The 17,117-nt window shown below is 37.9% G+C and overlaps 1 protein-coding gene across 3 annotated transcripts in view; it reads left to right on the forward strand.

The window, feature by feature from the left end:
* Positions 1–17,117, forward strand: part of Dnajc24 (DnaJ heat shock protein family (Hsp40) member C24) — a 47,273-nt gene that overhangs the window by 22,889 nt on the left and 7,267 nt on the right. For all 3 annotated transcript variants that reach the window (XM_055599328.1, XM_055599338.1, XM_055599318.1), the window contains exon 3: positions 6,260–6,398. In XM_055599328.1, the coding sequence (XP_055455303.1) occupies positions 6,260–6,398 (139 nt within the window). The remainder of the gene's footprint in view (positions 1–6,259; positions 6,399–17,117) is intronic.

Here is a 17,117-nt window from a genome sequence, read left to right on the forward strand (position 1 = left end):
TGGAAACAGACACCTTTGTGCTGGTAGTGTAAAGAATCACAAAGAGGCAGGTGTGGTGGCTCAGGACTGTACTCTCAGGATGCCCCTTGCTTGAACAGGAGGATTGCTAGGTGTCGGGCTAGCTGGAATCACTTGGTGAGTTGAGTCCCAGGCCAGCTTTGGCTATAGTATAAGTCCTTGTCTCAAATTTATTTTTCTTAAAGGACTGAAAAGATAGTATTAGTATTTTTACTCTAGCACTATTGTACTATTTAATGTGCTTTGAGTTTCTACTAAGTAACACCTTTAAAAAAAAACAAACATTTATGTGGGGAAGGAGTTAAGTCCTGAGCATGTGAAGGTCTGAAAAAAATTGTGCTGTGGACATGGGCACTTACCCTCAGACCTATGGAAAAATGGCAAGGCCTTCCCCCATCCTGGGGAGACGCTGGGAGGGATGGCAAAGCCCTGCCCTGGTCTGAGTGCAAACCTTGACAGTGTGCGCAGAAATGCTCACTGCAGCTGTCTTCCTGGATGTTTACTGCCTGAACCCTGCCCCTTACAGAGACCGCTTTGATGAGATTGCCTAAAGCAGCTTCCTGATCCAAACCCTGCATCCTTCTTTATAATGACCCTATCTCCTGGTCAGCTGTTTGCACCGGTCCCTCCGGCCTCACTGCTCAGCTGTGTATAATGGCCCCACTTCCTGGTTCTACTCAATATACTAAACACGCTGAGCTTCTGAGCTGCTGAAGTTTTCCATGGGAGCTCCCAGTCCACCTGACCTCAGCCTTCTGTACGTGTGTCCTTCTGTTTGTCTTTTCTTTATTCGCTTGTGGTTCCCAGTGAAGTCAAAGCTCAGGGATATGCCTTGACCAGGCATATTTATTTATTTGTTCATTTGTTTTGTGCGGGGGTGGGGCTGGAGGCATTCCAATAATTACTGGAATTGGCACATACACTCAAAAGTAAAACTGTGTCCATAAATTCTTTGTAATTAAAAGTTTTTCACCAATTTTAATTCATACTAGGCTTTTAATTAACATGTTATATTTCATTGTGCTTTCTACTTTCATTTTACTGTTTTGTTTTTTGCTTTGTGATACTGCAGCCCAGGCTGGCCTGGAACTCACTGTGTAGACCAGGCTGGCCGTAAACTCTCTGCCAGCTTTTTCCCTTATACTCATACTGTGCTAAAATTATAGGTACAGTTCACCACACTCAGCTGCTTTTCTTCCTTTTCTTTTCTTTTCTTTCTTTCTTTCTTTCTTTCTTTCTTTCTTTCTTTCTTTCTTTCTTTCTTTCTTTCTTTCTTTCTTTCTTTCTGATAATAGAAGAATTTTTCTTATTTTCTTTCTGTCTTACAGAGATTAGCTAAATTTTTTCTTTAAATTTAGACATTTCTGAAAAATTTTGCCAGTAGTCAAGGAAAAACTGAACATCTCCGCTATGTGGGGCTCGGCCAGTTTCAGTGCTGTAACTAACACCCCAAAACAGAGCATCTTCACTCTTAAAAGACGTTCTTGCTCATTTCCTCAATTTCTTCCACCCATTCTATCTAGAAAAATTATTTTTATCACCATAGAATATATTTGTCAAATTTTTTATTTCATATGAATTTAATCCTGTAGCATCTGTTATATATTTGAATGTGCTTCTTTCATTCAAAGAAATGTTTTAGATGTTCATGTTGTGTTTTTAAAGTATCATAGTTTTTAACTGTTGAATAGCATTTCTTTATAAAGATTTAATGACATTTATTAGTCCATACTCTCTTTCATAGGCATTTGTGGATTCTAGATTTTTTTTACTTTTATTAATAAGATAATACATTTGTTTACAAGCTTTTTCATGAATATATGTGTTTATATTTTATTTCTCTTAGGCAAAGTCATCTGAGAGTGGAATTGCTTGCCTCTGAAGTAGCTGGTAGTTAAACTGTCTGCAGTCCCCTTCAGCAGTGCACATATGAGTTCCACTTTTCCAGCTCTCTTTTTTGGTATATCCTGGACACAAGTCGTGACACCTGAGCAGTCTGTATTTTTCCCCAGTCTGCCCCTCCTCCCTTTTACAGCATTTCTCTGTGTAGCCGTGGCTCTCCTGGCATTGCCCTGTGGACCAGGCTGGCCCATAACTCACTGTGATCTGCCTGCCTCTGCCCCTCTGAGTACTGGGATTACAGGCATCTGCCACTGCGCCAGGTTCCCTTACTTGTTTCTTGTATTATTTTTGATGAGCAGAAAGTTTGGAAATTTGGCAAAGCTCAGTTTTATTGTGCCATGTAGTTTGCATTTCAGCTTATTTCAACATGGTGTGTATCTGTCCCATGGCTCAGAAATAATCCTTTTTGTTCCATTTGAGAAGCTTTATGAATCTCTGGTTTTATTATTGCTATTTGCCTGTCTGTGTTTGTATGTTTTGTATTCCTGGAGATTGAACCTAGGCCCTGTATGGGCTCAGCAAGCGCTCTACCTCTGAGCTACACCCCCCAGCCCTTGTTTCTTGCTAGCAGTCTCCTTGTGAAGTCAAAGGGCGCCCTGTAGCTTGTGATTCTCTGCCTTTTGCCTGTATGGACTGGAATCACAGTGGTGCTTCCACTGTGTCCAGCTGGCTCTATGCTTTATGTTTATATTTCTAACTCACCCTGAATCAGTTTTTGTGTTAAGAACAAGATAGTGATTGAGGTTATTTTTCCATATAGGTACCTACTCATTTAAAACCAGTCAGTATATGAAAACTGCTATAGTTTGGATCTTGAATGTTCCTGGAGGCCCATGTGTTGATGCCTTGTTCCCCAGGTTGTGCTCTTGGGTAATGAGAGAAAAACTTAGGTCTTTGGGGCATGTCCTTGAAGGGAATATTGGAACTCTGGCCCATTGCCTTCTGGCCACCAAAAAATGAACACACCACACTTGACACATGCTCAGGTCATGATATAATCTGCTATTGCAGGCCCAAAGCAATAGGTCCAGATGCCCATGGACTACAGTCTCCCAAACCATAAGCTAAACAAAACTTTTCTCTCTTTAAGATGATTTATCTCATTTGTTACAGTAACAGAAAGATGACCAAAATACTCTCCTCATTGCACTGCCATAATACCTTTGTAGAGTCAGTTGATCATATATGGTCTGTTTCTAGACTCTTTGTTCCATTCCACTGATCTCTTTGTATCATAGTATGAATACAAGACTACATTCTTAATTACTATAGTTTTAAAGTAAGTCTTGAATTATAAATATGATAAGCAACCAGTCTTCTTATTAAAAAAAAAAAAGCTTTTGGGATCCATTAATGTACTGATGTAAGACAAGTAGACAAAGATCTTCCATCCATAAACATACTGAGGAATAATTACAGGAGACATGGATTTGAATTGGATGCCTTTGGTTGCCATTACAGCTTATCATAGGCAAAATTGTTCCTTTTTAGTCTTTTCATTTTGTTCTGTAATTACTTTTACAGAAGTAAGATTTTTAGCACCCCTGGGTGACATGTTTTTCTTCTTTCTCTAATACCTATATTTTGTTTTTATTACATTTTTATTGTGTGTGTGTGTACATATGCACACACGTACATGTACACCCACGCCATAGCTCTTTCCTTCCACCAGAGGGTGAATTTAGTTTGTCAGAAGATGTATAACTGGGTTATATGATAGTTGGAACTGTTAGGTTCCAGTGGCTGCACCATTTTATGTTTTGCCCAGCTGTGAATAAGGGTTCCTCTCTCTCCACATCATCACCAGCCTTTGTTGTTACTCCTTTTCTCATTAAGAAGCAACCTGACTGGGGTGAGGTGATACCTGTTTTGTGTTTCACAGATTGCAAGTGATGTTGAACAGTTTGGCTAGGATCTGTCTATTGGCTGCTTGTAATTTCATCTTTGGAGAGTTGTCTGTTAATCTATTATCCCATTTATTGATTTTTGGTGATTAATTTTTATAGTTCTTTATATAGTCTAAGTTTAGCTTTGTAATCAGAGTTGGTATTTTCCCACTTGTTGGTGTCTTTTTACTCAGGTGATTGTTTTCTTTGCTGTGCCGAAGCTTTTTAATTTCCCGGAGTCTCATTCATCAGTTCTTAGGATTATTACCATTTTTAATGGAATTTACCCATTAACTGACTGCTATAGAATCATGTTGAATTCTAGTAATACAAGCTTCAGAAGGGAAGCTACTTATTTCAGTATTGTTCAGGAAAATACCAAGTTAGAGGAAGGTTGGATCACACTGACTATTGTAGAACTTGTAATAAAGTTAATGGTACATTTCAGTTTGTAGCAGTCAGGAGCTAATTCCTGGTTTAGTAGAGTTCTCTTCATCAGGCCAGCACATGATCAGGTCTATCAAGATTTTCTATGATAGCCTATTGGAAATTACCTAGCTTTTAATCCACACTACTCTTTCTCTACAAGATTAGAGTGATGTTCCTAGGGCATTATTTAATACTCGTATTATTGCTGAAATTAAATGTATCCATATGTAATTTTTTACATTTCTTCTTGGTTTTTGAGATGGGATTTTATTAATTATGTATTGAATTCACCATGGATCTCAAGGTGGCCTGAACTTCACTGTGTATTAGCCCAAGGAGACCTTTAACTTGTACCAGTCCATCTGCTTCAGCTTCTCTGAGTAGCGAAATAGAAAGTTGGAGCCCCCATACCTGGCTTTGAAATTATTCTTAAATGTGTACTGGTGGAATGTCTGGATGTTACACAGGGTGACTTTGATCAGGAGCTTTGTTGTGTTTGTTGTTGTAGGAATGCATTAGATTTGGGATTTTTCTTGACTATCTCACACCTTGGGATATTGGAACAATGTTTATGAGCAGCATTAATATGTCCTGGGAAGAGAAGATGATGCAGTAAAGACTTCCTTTCTTTTCCTTAGTTATTGTAACGGTTGGTTTAGGTGTCCAAATGTTGATAACTGGTGAATATTGTATAAAGAGAAAAGTTTCCTAAAGTAGAAACAGTTCTCCTTGTTTACCCCAGCATGTCTCCAATTGTTAAAGCTCACAGTTGAAATAACTAAACTTATATACTTTCTGAATTCAATGGGAATTATAGTTATTGTGCTTCATGTTACCATAACTTGCTATGCAAATTTAAACTTAGCAACTTGAATAAAAAAAGAGGGTGCTTGTAAAACCTTGTGTTCTTTTGATGTTCATAAGTCAGAGGCCGAATCTGCAGATGCTGTTAACGTGTGATAATGAGCTGTCTACATCCATGTGTCATGAAATATGTTTTATTGAAGCCACTTGAAAAAGAAAACAATAAAATTACTAGGTTTATCTCTGAAACTTAAATGTGTCCTGTAATATGTTTGATAAAACTTTCAAAGTAATTACTGGTTGAAAATCTTAGATAATGCTGTCAAATAGTTTCTTATTTATGCCTGAAAATGAAAAAAAGTTGCACGTGTGAGCATCTGCAGGACCACCTGGCTGTTATTTTAAGTGAATGTCCCAAGTTTAATTTTTTTTCATGTGTTTGTTGATAGACTTGTTAGACATAGAAGAGAGAAGAGAAGTAGAGAAAAGGGGGAAAGGGTGGGTAAGCGAGGCTCCTAGTAAACCACCTTGCAGTTAGCGTTTCGTGGTTATGAGTTGGAAAGAACTTCTCAGTTTGGGCCAAATAGTATAAATATTGAAACCATTACAAAAAAATTCTTAAGAGTTAGAAGGGTCATGTGAGAAATATGCTTAAAGAATTTATATTAAATTGTTTTATTGAATTCCTTACAAATGTAGGCTAGGAACTGTGAAAACATCAGGTCTGAGAAGAATGTAAAAAGTCTCCTGTTTTTATAGTTAGATTGTTTTAAGTATGGCTGTATAATTTCATAAAAAAACAATCTGTCCATTTTGAAATTTTATCTACATTCAAAACATTATATAAGGAAGTCTTCATTTGCGTGGCTTGTGTCCTCCTTTTTCAGGTCCTGCTGCTCTGCACGTACCTATTTCTATTTGTGTTAGTTACCTTCTGTAGGTAAATTGTCCATGAGACCAGTGTTCCATGAGCAAATTATCCAGAAAATGCTGTCTTTGCACGTTGTGACAGATCGTGTCACCAGTGGATCTGCAGCTACTGCAGTGGGTTAATTAACCTGGCAGTTGTCTCCTGTGCCCAACACTGTTCTCTCATTGCCTTGGCATCTTAGTTTCCATCTTCCCATTATCTTCTTAACTAAAGCTCAGGTTTATGATTGTTTTGTTTTGTTTAAACCTATTCCACTCAATTATACACCACCCTTATTTTTGATTGGCAGTATCATCCAGATAAACAAAGTGCAGATGCGCCAGCAGGAACCATGGAGGAGTGTATGCAGAAGTTCATTGAAATTGATCAGGCATGGAAAATTCTAGGGAATGAAGAAACCAAAAAAAAGTATGATCTGCAGCGCCATGGTAGGTACTTGTAGAGAAGAGAAGAGCTATGGGAAGCTCTGTGAAGCACAGTGTTCAGGCCATGCTGGGGAAACATTTCCCAGCTTTTGCATCCAGTTATTGCTACCATTATTCCTCCTCCTAGCATTGTTTTTAAATATGTCCTAGTCTTAGTAGTGATTATTATGTGTCTATTAAGAAATTAACAAAACTACTAAGGTATAACTTCTTATAAGGCATGAAAGATTATTTCTGGAAACTACTACAATGTTCACTCATACACCCTAAATTAATATGCATTACATGCCTTAAACTACTTGGTATTAAACTTAGTTATGTGTGCATTACAATCTTAAGTGTGGCGTTCAGGAGGTTATATTACTGTAGCTATGGCCATCTACAGGAAGCTGTTATTCAGGTTAGCTCCTACCACACGCTGCTGGCTGTGCCCTTTGTTTTAAGGTAGGTTTCATGATTAGCTACTCTTCATGAAACTGCTGTCAGTGGTGCCTTAGGAATGCACATTGCTTAAATAATTTTAAAGGTCATTTCTTTTTGCCTTTTGAAAAAAGCTCCTTAAAACAGTGACAAGCTGTTGGGAGAAAGAAAGAAAAATGTAGGTCAGGTTTGTCACACATGAACTGTAGTTACACGAAGTGATAGGCTGTCTTTCAGCACTGGCCTTGGGACAGGAGTCCCTCAGCCTTATATTTGGACCTTCAGTAAGCACCCTACATGCTAACAGAGGTGGGAGGCGGGGGGGTCAATAATCCATTTCAGCCTGTGGGGAAAACATTCAGTTTCTTCTCTGCAGTAGCACATCAGCTCAACGCTGACTGAGATGTGCTGATAGAACTTCATGGTCGCTAGTTGATTTCTGAATCCCCTCCCATGCCAGCACCGGCACACTATGCACCTCACCAAGTGGATTTCTAAGGTGCCTGCCACTGCGATTATGGAAAGTTGACTTGGGAAGCAAGACTTTATTTCTAAATGTAACATTACAGGATACAGCCAGTATGTGTAGAAATCCATAGTATCAGAGGAAGCATTATCAGTAAAATACATATTTAATTTTCAGTGGTATTTCTTTTTTTTTTTTTTTTTCATTTTTGTTCATTGAGACAAGGTAGCCTTGTAGTCCAGGCTACTCTCAAACTCACTATGTGCCCAGGCTGGCCTAGCCTGGTATCAGTTCTCCTGACTGCTTCCTGAGTGCTGGGGTTACAGGCATGTACTCCCATGCCAGCTGTACATTTGTTTGTAATAATGTTTAGTTGTATTACTAGTCATCTCTGGGCCTTTCTACATTTGGATTTTTGTTGTTTGCTTTTGTTTTTTAATATTAGGACCTGATGAGTGTACCATTTTAAGGGATTTGCATTGATTTTTAAATGTGCCTGAAATATCTGGTCTTCTGTTTATATATATATCTGTCAGAAAGAATGTAGAAGTACCTTCATTTGAGAACAAATTCTATCCATAGGTCCATCCTTACCAGCAGGGTTCACATGATAAGTTTCTGTGACTGTATTGGAGCGACCTAATACATTTGAATATGTTGTAATGTTGATGTTTGCTGGTCCAGCTTCATAAAGCCACAGTTCTCTGATGATATTTCTTCACATTTTTATCAGTCTTTACTAATATGTGACACCAGTTTACCAAAGAAGAAGTCATACAAACTATACCCTAAGGAGTGTCAGACACAGGCTGGAGAGATGACTCAGGAGTTAAGAACGTTGGCTGCTCTTCTAGAGGACCTGGATTCAATTCCCAGCACCCATTCAACAGCTTATAACCACCTATAACTCCAGTCGCAGGGCTTCCAATGCCCTCTTCTGGCCTCTGTAGGCACCAAGCGTTTGGTGCACATATATGTTTGATACACATATGTTTAGTATACAAACATATATGCAGGCAAAATTTCTCATGCATAAAATAAAACAAAGTGTGTAGGGACATGACATTCTGTGTGTGTATTTTTGACATTTGTAGCTGTATACTATAAAAATTATGTGAGTGAAACTGGCCACTTTTCCATGCGGTAGGATAAACCAAAACTAGAAAGAACTAGGAAACTGGGTTTAAAATGAGTGTAGTATTGCATGAAGGGATTGTTTCAAAGAGATTATAACTACATGTGATTAATAAAACCTAAGGAGTTACCAGAACTATGCATTTCTTTTGAGCTTTGAATGTGCAGTTTTAAGCTTTTAATAAGCTAGCATCTGTAGCCTGAAGTATCATAGGGGAATTTTGTAGGTAATTGATAAAATCACAATAAAGTTTGGAAAAATCATGATTCAGATAGACTTGAGTTTAGTTTGTCAGTTTTCTTTATCATTTCTTTAGGTGGGTGATTATTAAGTGGCACTGTTCTAGGATAGTAGAAATACAACTTTTAATGACACCTGAGAACTCCATATGTAATGTAAACTGTGTTCTTCGCCAGAAGTTTTGAGCATAAGCTCTCTGTTCCCTTTTAAAAGGCCACTGGCCTGCTGCTGAGAACCTTAGTATCTAAGCGTGTCTTGCTTTATTTAAACCTTTTATTCCAGAGCTGCTTTTCAACACTCTCATCATAAACCTGGTTTGGATACTGATATTAATTTCTTCTTTCTCATCAATAAGTGGCTTTTTAAAAACAAATGAAATGAACTCGAATCTCTAACAGGATTTAGATTTACTGTAAGGAACATCTTTGAGATATAATTTGTTAAAGATCAGTGTAAGATAGTAAGAAGGATAATTGTTAAAACCAGGTCAGAGCACTCAGTTTTTCTGGGTCAGCCCTGGGGACATGGAAATAGCTTTGGCAATGCAGAACTCTTTTTGCATGTGGTGATGGTTATTGTAAAACTTTGTTTTTGCAGTGGGAAGTATATTTACTGCCTGCCTGCCACTGACTGGTAGCATAAGTTTAAGCTGTACTTGTTTCATTGTCTGATGTTTAATGGCTCTTCCTATCTCATGTTCAGAATGGTACTCTGATATAAGAAGCGCATCATTGGTATTGCCAAAGCCGTAGACGTATCCAGAAGCTGATTTAGAGGACCCTTGGCATTCATATTTGTTTACTTCTCAAAAGAAACAACTAAATGTGCTATTTTTAATGAAGAAATGAGGTAGGAGGGCAGATAGCCTTAAGTAAAACATATATTTTTTTCTCCTTCCTTGCCATGTCTGTATTCTTGGCATTTTAGGGCAGAACTGGTCAGACAAAGGAAAGCAAGTCTAAAAGGATGAGTAATACTGGGTTTCTAGATGTCATACATCTTGAAAGTGATATTAACTAGTGAAATTAACCAATTAGTTCCAGTTGGCATATTTACCATGTTGTTGGTAATGTGCAGTTTTAAGCTTTGCATTTCTACCAGAGGTATACTGGAGAATTCTGTAAAGTTATGCAAAATAAATGCTAATGAAAAGATTTTGGTGTCTGTATAAATCTTGTGGGGGAGTTTTCTTATAAACAACAAAAGTATCTCATGGGAATAACAGGGACCATGGCTCAGTAGCTTTGTACTGTTCTGTTGTACAGATCTTAGTGTCTCAGTGGCTCTACAGACCTGGCAAAGCTATGAGTTAGTTCTGTTACCTGTAAGAGGAACAAATGTATAAATGCAGTTAATCAGATAAACTAATGCTTAAAAAATAAGATTGTGTTTAGAATCTCTGCTGATACTTTATGTTAAGAACCTCTTGTTTTCAGTTAGTGTGGGTAACTGTTTTGGTAATGGTGTGCTGTCATTTGAGCAATTGCTCAAGTATATAGATGCCTAAGCAGCCTGGCTGACAGGGATTTGGCAGAAAATACAGCTAAGATGCTACTCTTTGCTGGATATAGCAAGTCGCTTCTGGTGTTTTTTTACACATTCACTTCATTTCTTTATTAGGATAAATATTTGAACATGGAAGATAAGGAAATAAATCTTGTACATGAGGAATGAATCTCTAAAACACCACGAATATTCATGTCTTAGATCACTAAATCTTAAGTGTAAAATTGTAATTCTTTCTGAAAAGGGCCTTTATGTTTAAGACAGATTATAAGAAAGGGAAAAACATGCTTTTAACTGTAAATAATATATGTAAATAATGTAAACTTGGGCTGCTAGTACTTGAAGCCAGTAGATGATTGTGTAAACTATGTCCGAAAGCTGACCTTTACAAAATACTTGAATTAGTCAGATTAGGAGTTCAGTTTGATTTTAGGAATTTCAAAATTGACTGTAAAAATTTGCTTCAGGTGAAAACTTGTAGATAAGCATCGAGAGGTTTGTTTTTTTGCTGGCTGTTTCTGGGAAAAATAAGTGTGTGAAATGATGCAGAAAATCCATCTAGACAGTTGAGACTGGCATCTTAAGAGGGACAGGAGAGCATAGATGAACTCTCCACGAGGGGCCCCTGCCACATTTTATTTGTCATTCTCATTATTTTGCTTTCACATGAATACAAATAACTATTTTTACAATGGGAAGTATTTTTATAATTATTTATTACTAATATTGAATTAAAAAAAAAACACTTTCAAATAATTAGAAGCCTGTTGGGAAAAATACAGTTGTAATTCTGGTGTGAGTGAATACCATTGGAGAGTCTGATTTAATATTACAGATATGGAGGGTTTGAGGAAGTGCTTATTTTCTACTTTAATCACTCTCCCAATTTCTATTTGTTTATTTGACCTAGTTGAAGTTGGCTGGCTCAAAACCAAGACCAGTTGCCTTTCTCATGTTTTGGTTCCTTCCTCTGACTTGAGCCGGTCTTACTCTGGTTACCTCTGCTCTGCTCTGCTTACCACTGATGGATCAGAAAGGTCAGGTGGCATTTCTTCTTTGTGTAGTGTTCCTTTGTCCTGTATATTCAAGTCATCTCACAGCTCCCGCAGTCCTTCTGTTGCTCACAGCCTCATCAACTCCACAGCTACTGTGCCTTTCCATTCTGTGCTGCTGTCTTCCTCCACAGTCCCTACATTTTAGTTGATATACCTTCTTTCCATTTGTCTCCATTTAAGAACCTTTATAATTCCCCAGGATGACATTTTTCTGAAATTTAAAATGGGGCAGAAATTTTTTGGCTTGTCCCTCTTACTTTTCCCATCCCCATATATCATGCATATATACATATATACACATATATATGTGTGTGTGTATATATATGTATGTATATATATATATATATATAATGTTTGATAATAACACATCAGTTTTAATGGGACTGACAACTGTTAAGAAACCAGATGATGTAAGTTGTTGCCTTCCTTCCTACTGGAACTTGAAGCTTCCTCTCCAACAATGAATTAGGTTTTAGTCATTTTCTTATGAGTTCAATGGGAAAAGTATGAAATAATAATAGTTAGAATAGTTACTACTTTAAAATATTGTTTCAATACCCTTGTGAGGAAGATACCATTACTTGTTTCCAGGGGAAGTTCAAAAGCTTCTTGTGGTTAGCTGATTTCACCAAACCACAAACCTAGTGACTGATAGCAAGGGACTGAAAGCCATTTTCTGAGTCTTTTTGTTTGTTTGTTTGTCTGGTTGGTTGGTTTTTCGAGTCAGGGTTTCTGTGTGTAACCTTGACTTTCCTGGACTCCCTCTGTAGACCAGGCTGAACTCTAACTCACAAAGCTCCACCTGCCTCTGCCTCCCTCCCTGAGTGCTGGGATTACAGACCTGAGCCACTGCACCTGGCACTATTTTCTGAGTCTTAATCGGGGTTCCAGGCTTGCAAGTTTTGCACAGCTAGTGTTTGCTCCACTACTTTCTAATCTAAATAGTTGGAGATGAGGCATTTTGATGATCTGAACAAGACGCCCATCTCTGCTGCTGTTCTACCCATTCTAGAGTGAAGCGGATGGATTTCAGCTTTTGCGTTTCATTTGGTACCTATCTTAACCTTTTATTCTTTTCCTCCGTCCTTTTCTTCCCCCATACTCCTCCCCAGCCAGATGGAGTCACTCTGTGTCTGGGGTGTCCTTGATGTCCTGTCTTTAGCCTCAGCCTTCAGAAGGCTGCAGTCACAGGTATGTGCCTTAGACCAGGTTCATGTGTTACCTTTCCTGAGGACCAGTTCTATCTCTAGTTTGTAAAGATTCCACAGTTAAGTTCTTTTCTTCAGTGTGGAAAACACTGTAATTGTGACTTTAATTTCATCTGAGAAAAGACGCTAGGCTTTATAGTTTAATAAGCAATTTTCAAGTTAAGTGTTGCCCAACTGTCAGCCCTCTATCAGAGACTACCAAGAACAGCCACATGGTTGCCAGGACAGATTACTGTCTAATCCTTCCTATTTGGGAAGTCTAATTTCTGAAGGGAAATGAATTTTAAAATGAGATGATTCTTAAAATTAAATTGCTTATTTAAAGATGGACAAATTCTGAGCTAGACCTAGAGGAAAACACTAGTTGTTTGGTTTTAATTCATATACATACACAAGTCTTTAAAACTGGAACAAATGTTTTATTTTTATGCATTTGAAATTTCATAACAATGAAAGTTACACAGACTAACTGCTACACAGCAGCGTTTGGGGGGTGTGATGGTCTTTTGAATAAATGACATTTCTACGTGTGAATAGGACAGGCCAGCGGATGCACTTGATCTCTTGGCCATTATTCAGCTGAGTGAGACTTTAAAACACCTCAGCCATAGTGAGCAGTTAAGTCCCTCTCCATAGAGTTTCAGGTTGCTGCTGTTTTTAAATTTTACTTACTGGTTTTTATTTTTCTTTTCTTTTCTATTGTAGATTTGGTTAGAAAAAATTACTGGGATTAGAAATGTAATTATTTAGATACTAAAAGGTTGTTTTAGGAATTTGACTAGCATTAGAAAGAAGTTTTTAAAGACTGGAATTCCATTGTCTTACAAGAAGTAAGAAATATTTATTGATTCCCAAATGGGGCTGAAGAAACTTTTCCTCTTTAGAAGGCTTTGAATGACTCAGCGAGAGCCCTGGTGAGCTTGACTGAACCAAGCTGCTAATAGTTATTTAATGTTATTCGCCAGTGTGAAAGAATCGCTGTAGATTTTCCTTTTAATCTCTTTGAATTGCAGGCTCATAAACCTCTCTGATGAGCCCTGCCAGTGTTGTCTTAGATCCCACTGTTGAGACAATGGAGCCACAGAATTCTTTCACCTCTTGTTGTCAGACAAACCCAATAGAATGCAAGGTCAGAAGGGCCTATACTTCTAAAGATTGAAAGATTCTTTTTCAAGTGACCACATAAATTATTTGATTTTATCTTTATATTCTTCGGGAACCTCACACTAACTAAAATGCCCTGTGTTTGTTACATAAAAGTAAAATTGAAAGGTAGGGGAGTTGGTGATTGTCGTGTCTTACTTGGCCAAGTTTGTCAGTATGACATAGGGTGTGAACAGACCTTAATATTCCTATATATCCTCAGAAGAGCTGGGCCCATTTTGTAAGAAAGAATCAAAGTGTGTAGTTCCTGCACTGGAGAGTGAGCACACCAAATGCCAGCAGTGTGCTCTTTACAGATGCCTGTGGGTTGCTTTGTTCTTCTTGATTTTTGTTTGTTTTCTCAAATAGTTGTTGCCATTATGTAGGGAAAAAAAGATTCAATTTTTAAATTTTGGTCTTTAAATCAAGTCAGTTTCTTTTCTCAGTGTTAGTAGTGTCATATTTCCACAGGAGAACTTTGAGGTGACATTTGCACTTCTAGATCTGCCTATTAAAATGTTTCATTGCCATGAACAAAATTTTGTACGTGTGCAAGTGCATTATGTCTGTGTGCGCGTATCTGTGTGTGTGCATGTGTGCGTGTCCTTGTGTTTGTGGCTTCAAAAGAAAACATACTCATCTGTTTTGAAGATGCCATGCCTGATTAATACAGAATTATCAAAGCTACTTTACTTTCAGGACTCCTGCAAAGTGACTTCAGTGGATAGGAAAGAATTAAGATTTTGAATTATAACGACAATGGTGGACAAGCAGAGAAAGCAGAGATCATTGTTTTAAAAGAAAGAAAAACACATTGATTTGTTTGTACTCTTTTCTTGTAATTGTAGTGGGGGTTGGGATGGCTGGGTGGAATGTGCTGTTGCCCTATCCTTGGACACCTGCCTCTCAACAAAGGATCGTGGTCACCCCCCACTGCCCACATTTAGATTCACCTTTTACTTTCCTGTAGTGTGTCTGCTCATTATACAGTTCTCCAGGGATCCAATTTTCCTCTGAGTTAATCACCCTGGTCTTTTCAGAAGCTGTTAGATTGTTGTCTTTTGAAAGGACAATAACTTTTCTTAAAAAAATAACTTTTCTTATTTCTAGTTTTTCAAACAGGACCACTAGAGTCTCAAATACACTGTCTTTGAAACTTTTTGTTGAAGTATAACATGAGTAGATAGATAGAGGTGCAGAAATCTATGTCACTTGATAGATTTTTCACTATAAGCACACCAATTTAACCAGAAAGCCCCCAAGACTTCCAGAAAGCACTTCTTGGCCCTCAACAGCATAGGGAAGGCTTCCTGGCATGTTGCAAATTCCTATTTATGTCAGAGCCTAATGTTTAAAACCAGACTCATGGATTTTTTGTGCACACAGTATTGAATAATCAATATCTTCATGTTTCCATAGCCACAGAACTCCACTATATTCCTTTTAACTCTGATCTCTGACAAAGAACTACTAATGATTTTTGTATTCTCTTTTCCCTTTCACCATGAGATGGGCTACGCTAATCTTTTAACCAAGAATAGGTGATACTCTTAAAGGCCCTGTGCATAGGGATAAAGAGGAAGAGAAAGTAATGAAATGTGGGGGGATTAATGGAGTGGTATACAAAATAGTAACTAGATCAGAATAATGGTTGCTTCCCAGTAAAAGCAGAACAGTAGGAAGCTGACTTGCGTGGCAGTTACATTTGAAAGATATTTCTCATTTATTATTTATTTTCAAATACAGTGGTATTTATAATTGTTTATCATTTTAATACAGTTAGTCTATTCTGGATAGCCACGCTCGGTCAGGCTGAGAAAGCAGATTCCCCTAATCTGTTTTGCTTCAGTTGTGTGCAAAGTATAGAGAAATAGAAGATTCCTTAGGAGCTTGGTTGTAAATTGATGATACTTATTTATTCTCCAATTCGGTCTTTTTGCTGTGAATTATCCCCATCCCTCAGATATTAATTTCTTAATTCTAACAAGTTGACCCTTCTGAATAAGAGACTAAAACAGAATTTTTTCTGTTCCCTAGACTTTCAGATTGATATTTAAAAATTAAAATTAATATTACAAATGGAAAAAGCCAGGTGTGTCAGCACACACCTCTAATCCCAGGACTCCAGAGGGAGAGGTAGGTGGTTTCAGGCCAGTCTGGTTTACATAGTGAGTTCTAGGACAGCCAGGGCTATGTAGAGACCATATCTCAAAGGAAAGGAAAAAGAATGGGTAGGGGTGGGGGGACAAGTCAGGCATGGTGGCTGCAGAAAGACTGCCATGAATTCAAGACTAGCATGATCTACACACAGTTCGTTCAGTTGTAGCCTGGACTATAAAGTAAAACCTGGTCTTTTGAGAGTGAGAGAGAGAAAGCCAGACAGCTAGGCAAGTATACTTTGTATAGAATGTGAAAAATAAGTTGTTTTGTTTAGGAACTACTTAGCATACTATAAATTATGTATAAGCTGTTCAGTGGTCATAGATAGTTGGAAGGGCTGTCTGGACCACAAGACAAAGTCTGTGTCTGGATTTTAGGGACAGTTTAAGAGACTGTTGGTACTCAGTAAATATGATGTAGTATAATATTTGCCATACTTTAATAGAAGAGTATGTTAGGTTCAAAATATTGTATAATCTTTTCATTTATTTTTAAATTGTGTAACTCACCAATAAATTCTGAGCAGGTGGTTATTAAATATAATTAAGTTGCAGGCATGCACACAACAGAACAAAGGGACGCATTCTCAGCAAGGGAACAGGAGACTAGTGAGACAGCTAAAGAAATTTCCATTGAAGTTGGGGGAGGTTGTGAATTACAGTAATGTGTTCCTTTTTCTCTTTTTTTTACGCGTTAACTTCTAAAAGAACAATACACACATACAGAAATTACACAATGCTTTTGAAAACAGTGTGTAAGGTTCCCCACCTATAGTTGCTATCTTTGCTCAAATTTACATGTTTTAAGTGAGACTTCATGCTATTTCTACCCAGACCATACTTACTACATTTAGATAGATTCATGGCTCCGTGAGACCCTCTATCTATAGAGGAACATTTTGGCCAGGGAACAGCAAAAGATGCAATAGCACACAGCCCTGCTGTTGGATTACCATAGTAGTGAAGTCCCCTTCCCTTTAGATTCTTACTATTCTCTTGCAACCAGATGACCAAGAGTCCCCTATGTTTTTGTAGCTTTGCTCTTTACAGCACCTCTGGCCTGATCTCATATGGTTTAAAGAATACCCATTAGTCTGCTTGAGCTGCCATAACAAAACTGCAGGCCATGTACCTAACCAGAATTTATTTCTCATGATTCTGGAGGCTTGAGAAGATCAAGATCAAAGTGTTGGCCAGTTTTGTTTCTCTGGAGGGCTGTTTTTCGGGCTTGCTCTTGTTCTTCATATAGAGTTTCCTCTTTATCTGGGTAGGCATGATATGTGCCCTCCCTGCTTCTGTGCTGATGTCAGAAGCTACATGGCCTGCAGTTTTGTTATGTGGTCTGAACGGCCACACCAGAGATGCATTATCAGCATTCTTCATTATTAAA

Source organism: Psammomys obesus, unplaced genomic scaffold (genome assembly GCF_907164565.1).
Source record: "Psammomys obesus unplaced genomic scaffold, mPsaObe1.curated_primary_1811, whole genome shotgun sequence".
In the NCBI taxonomy this organism is placed as follows: domain Eukaryota; kingdom Metazoa; phylum Chordata; class Mammalia; order Rodentia; family Muridae; genus Psammomys; species Psammomys obesus.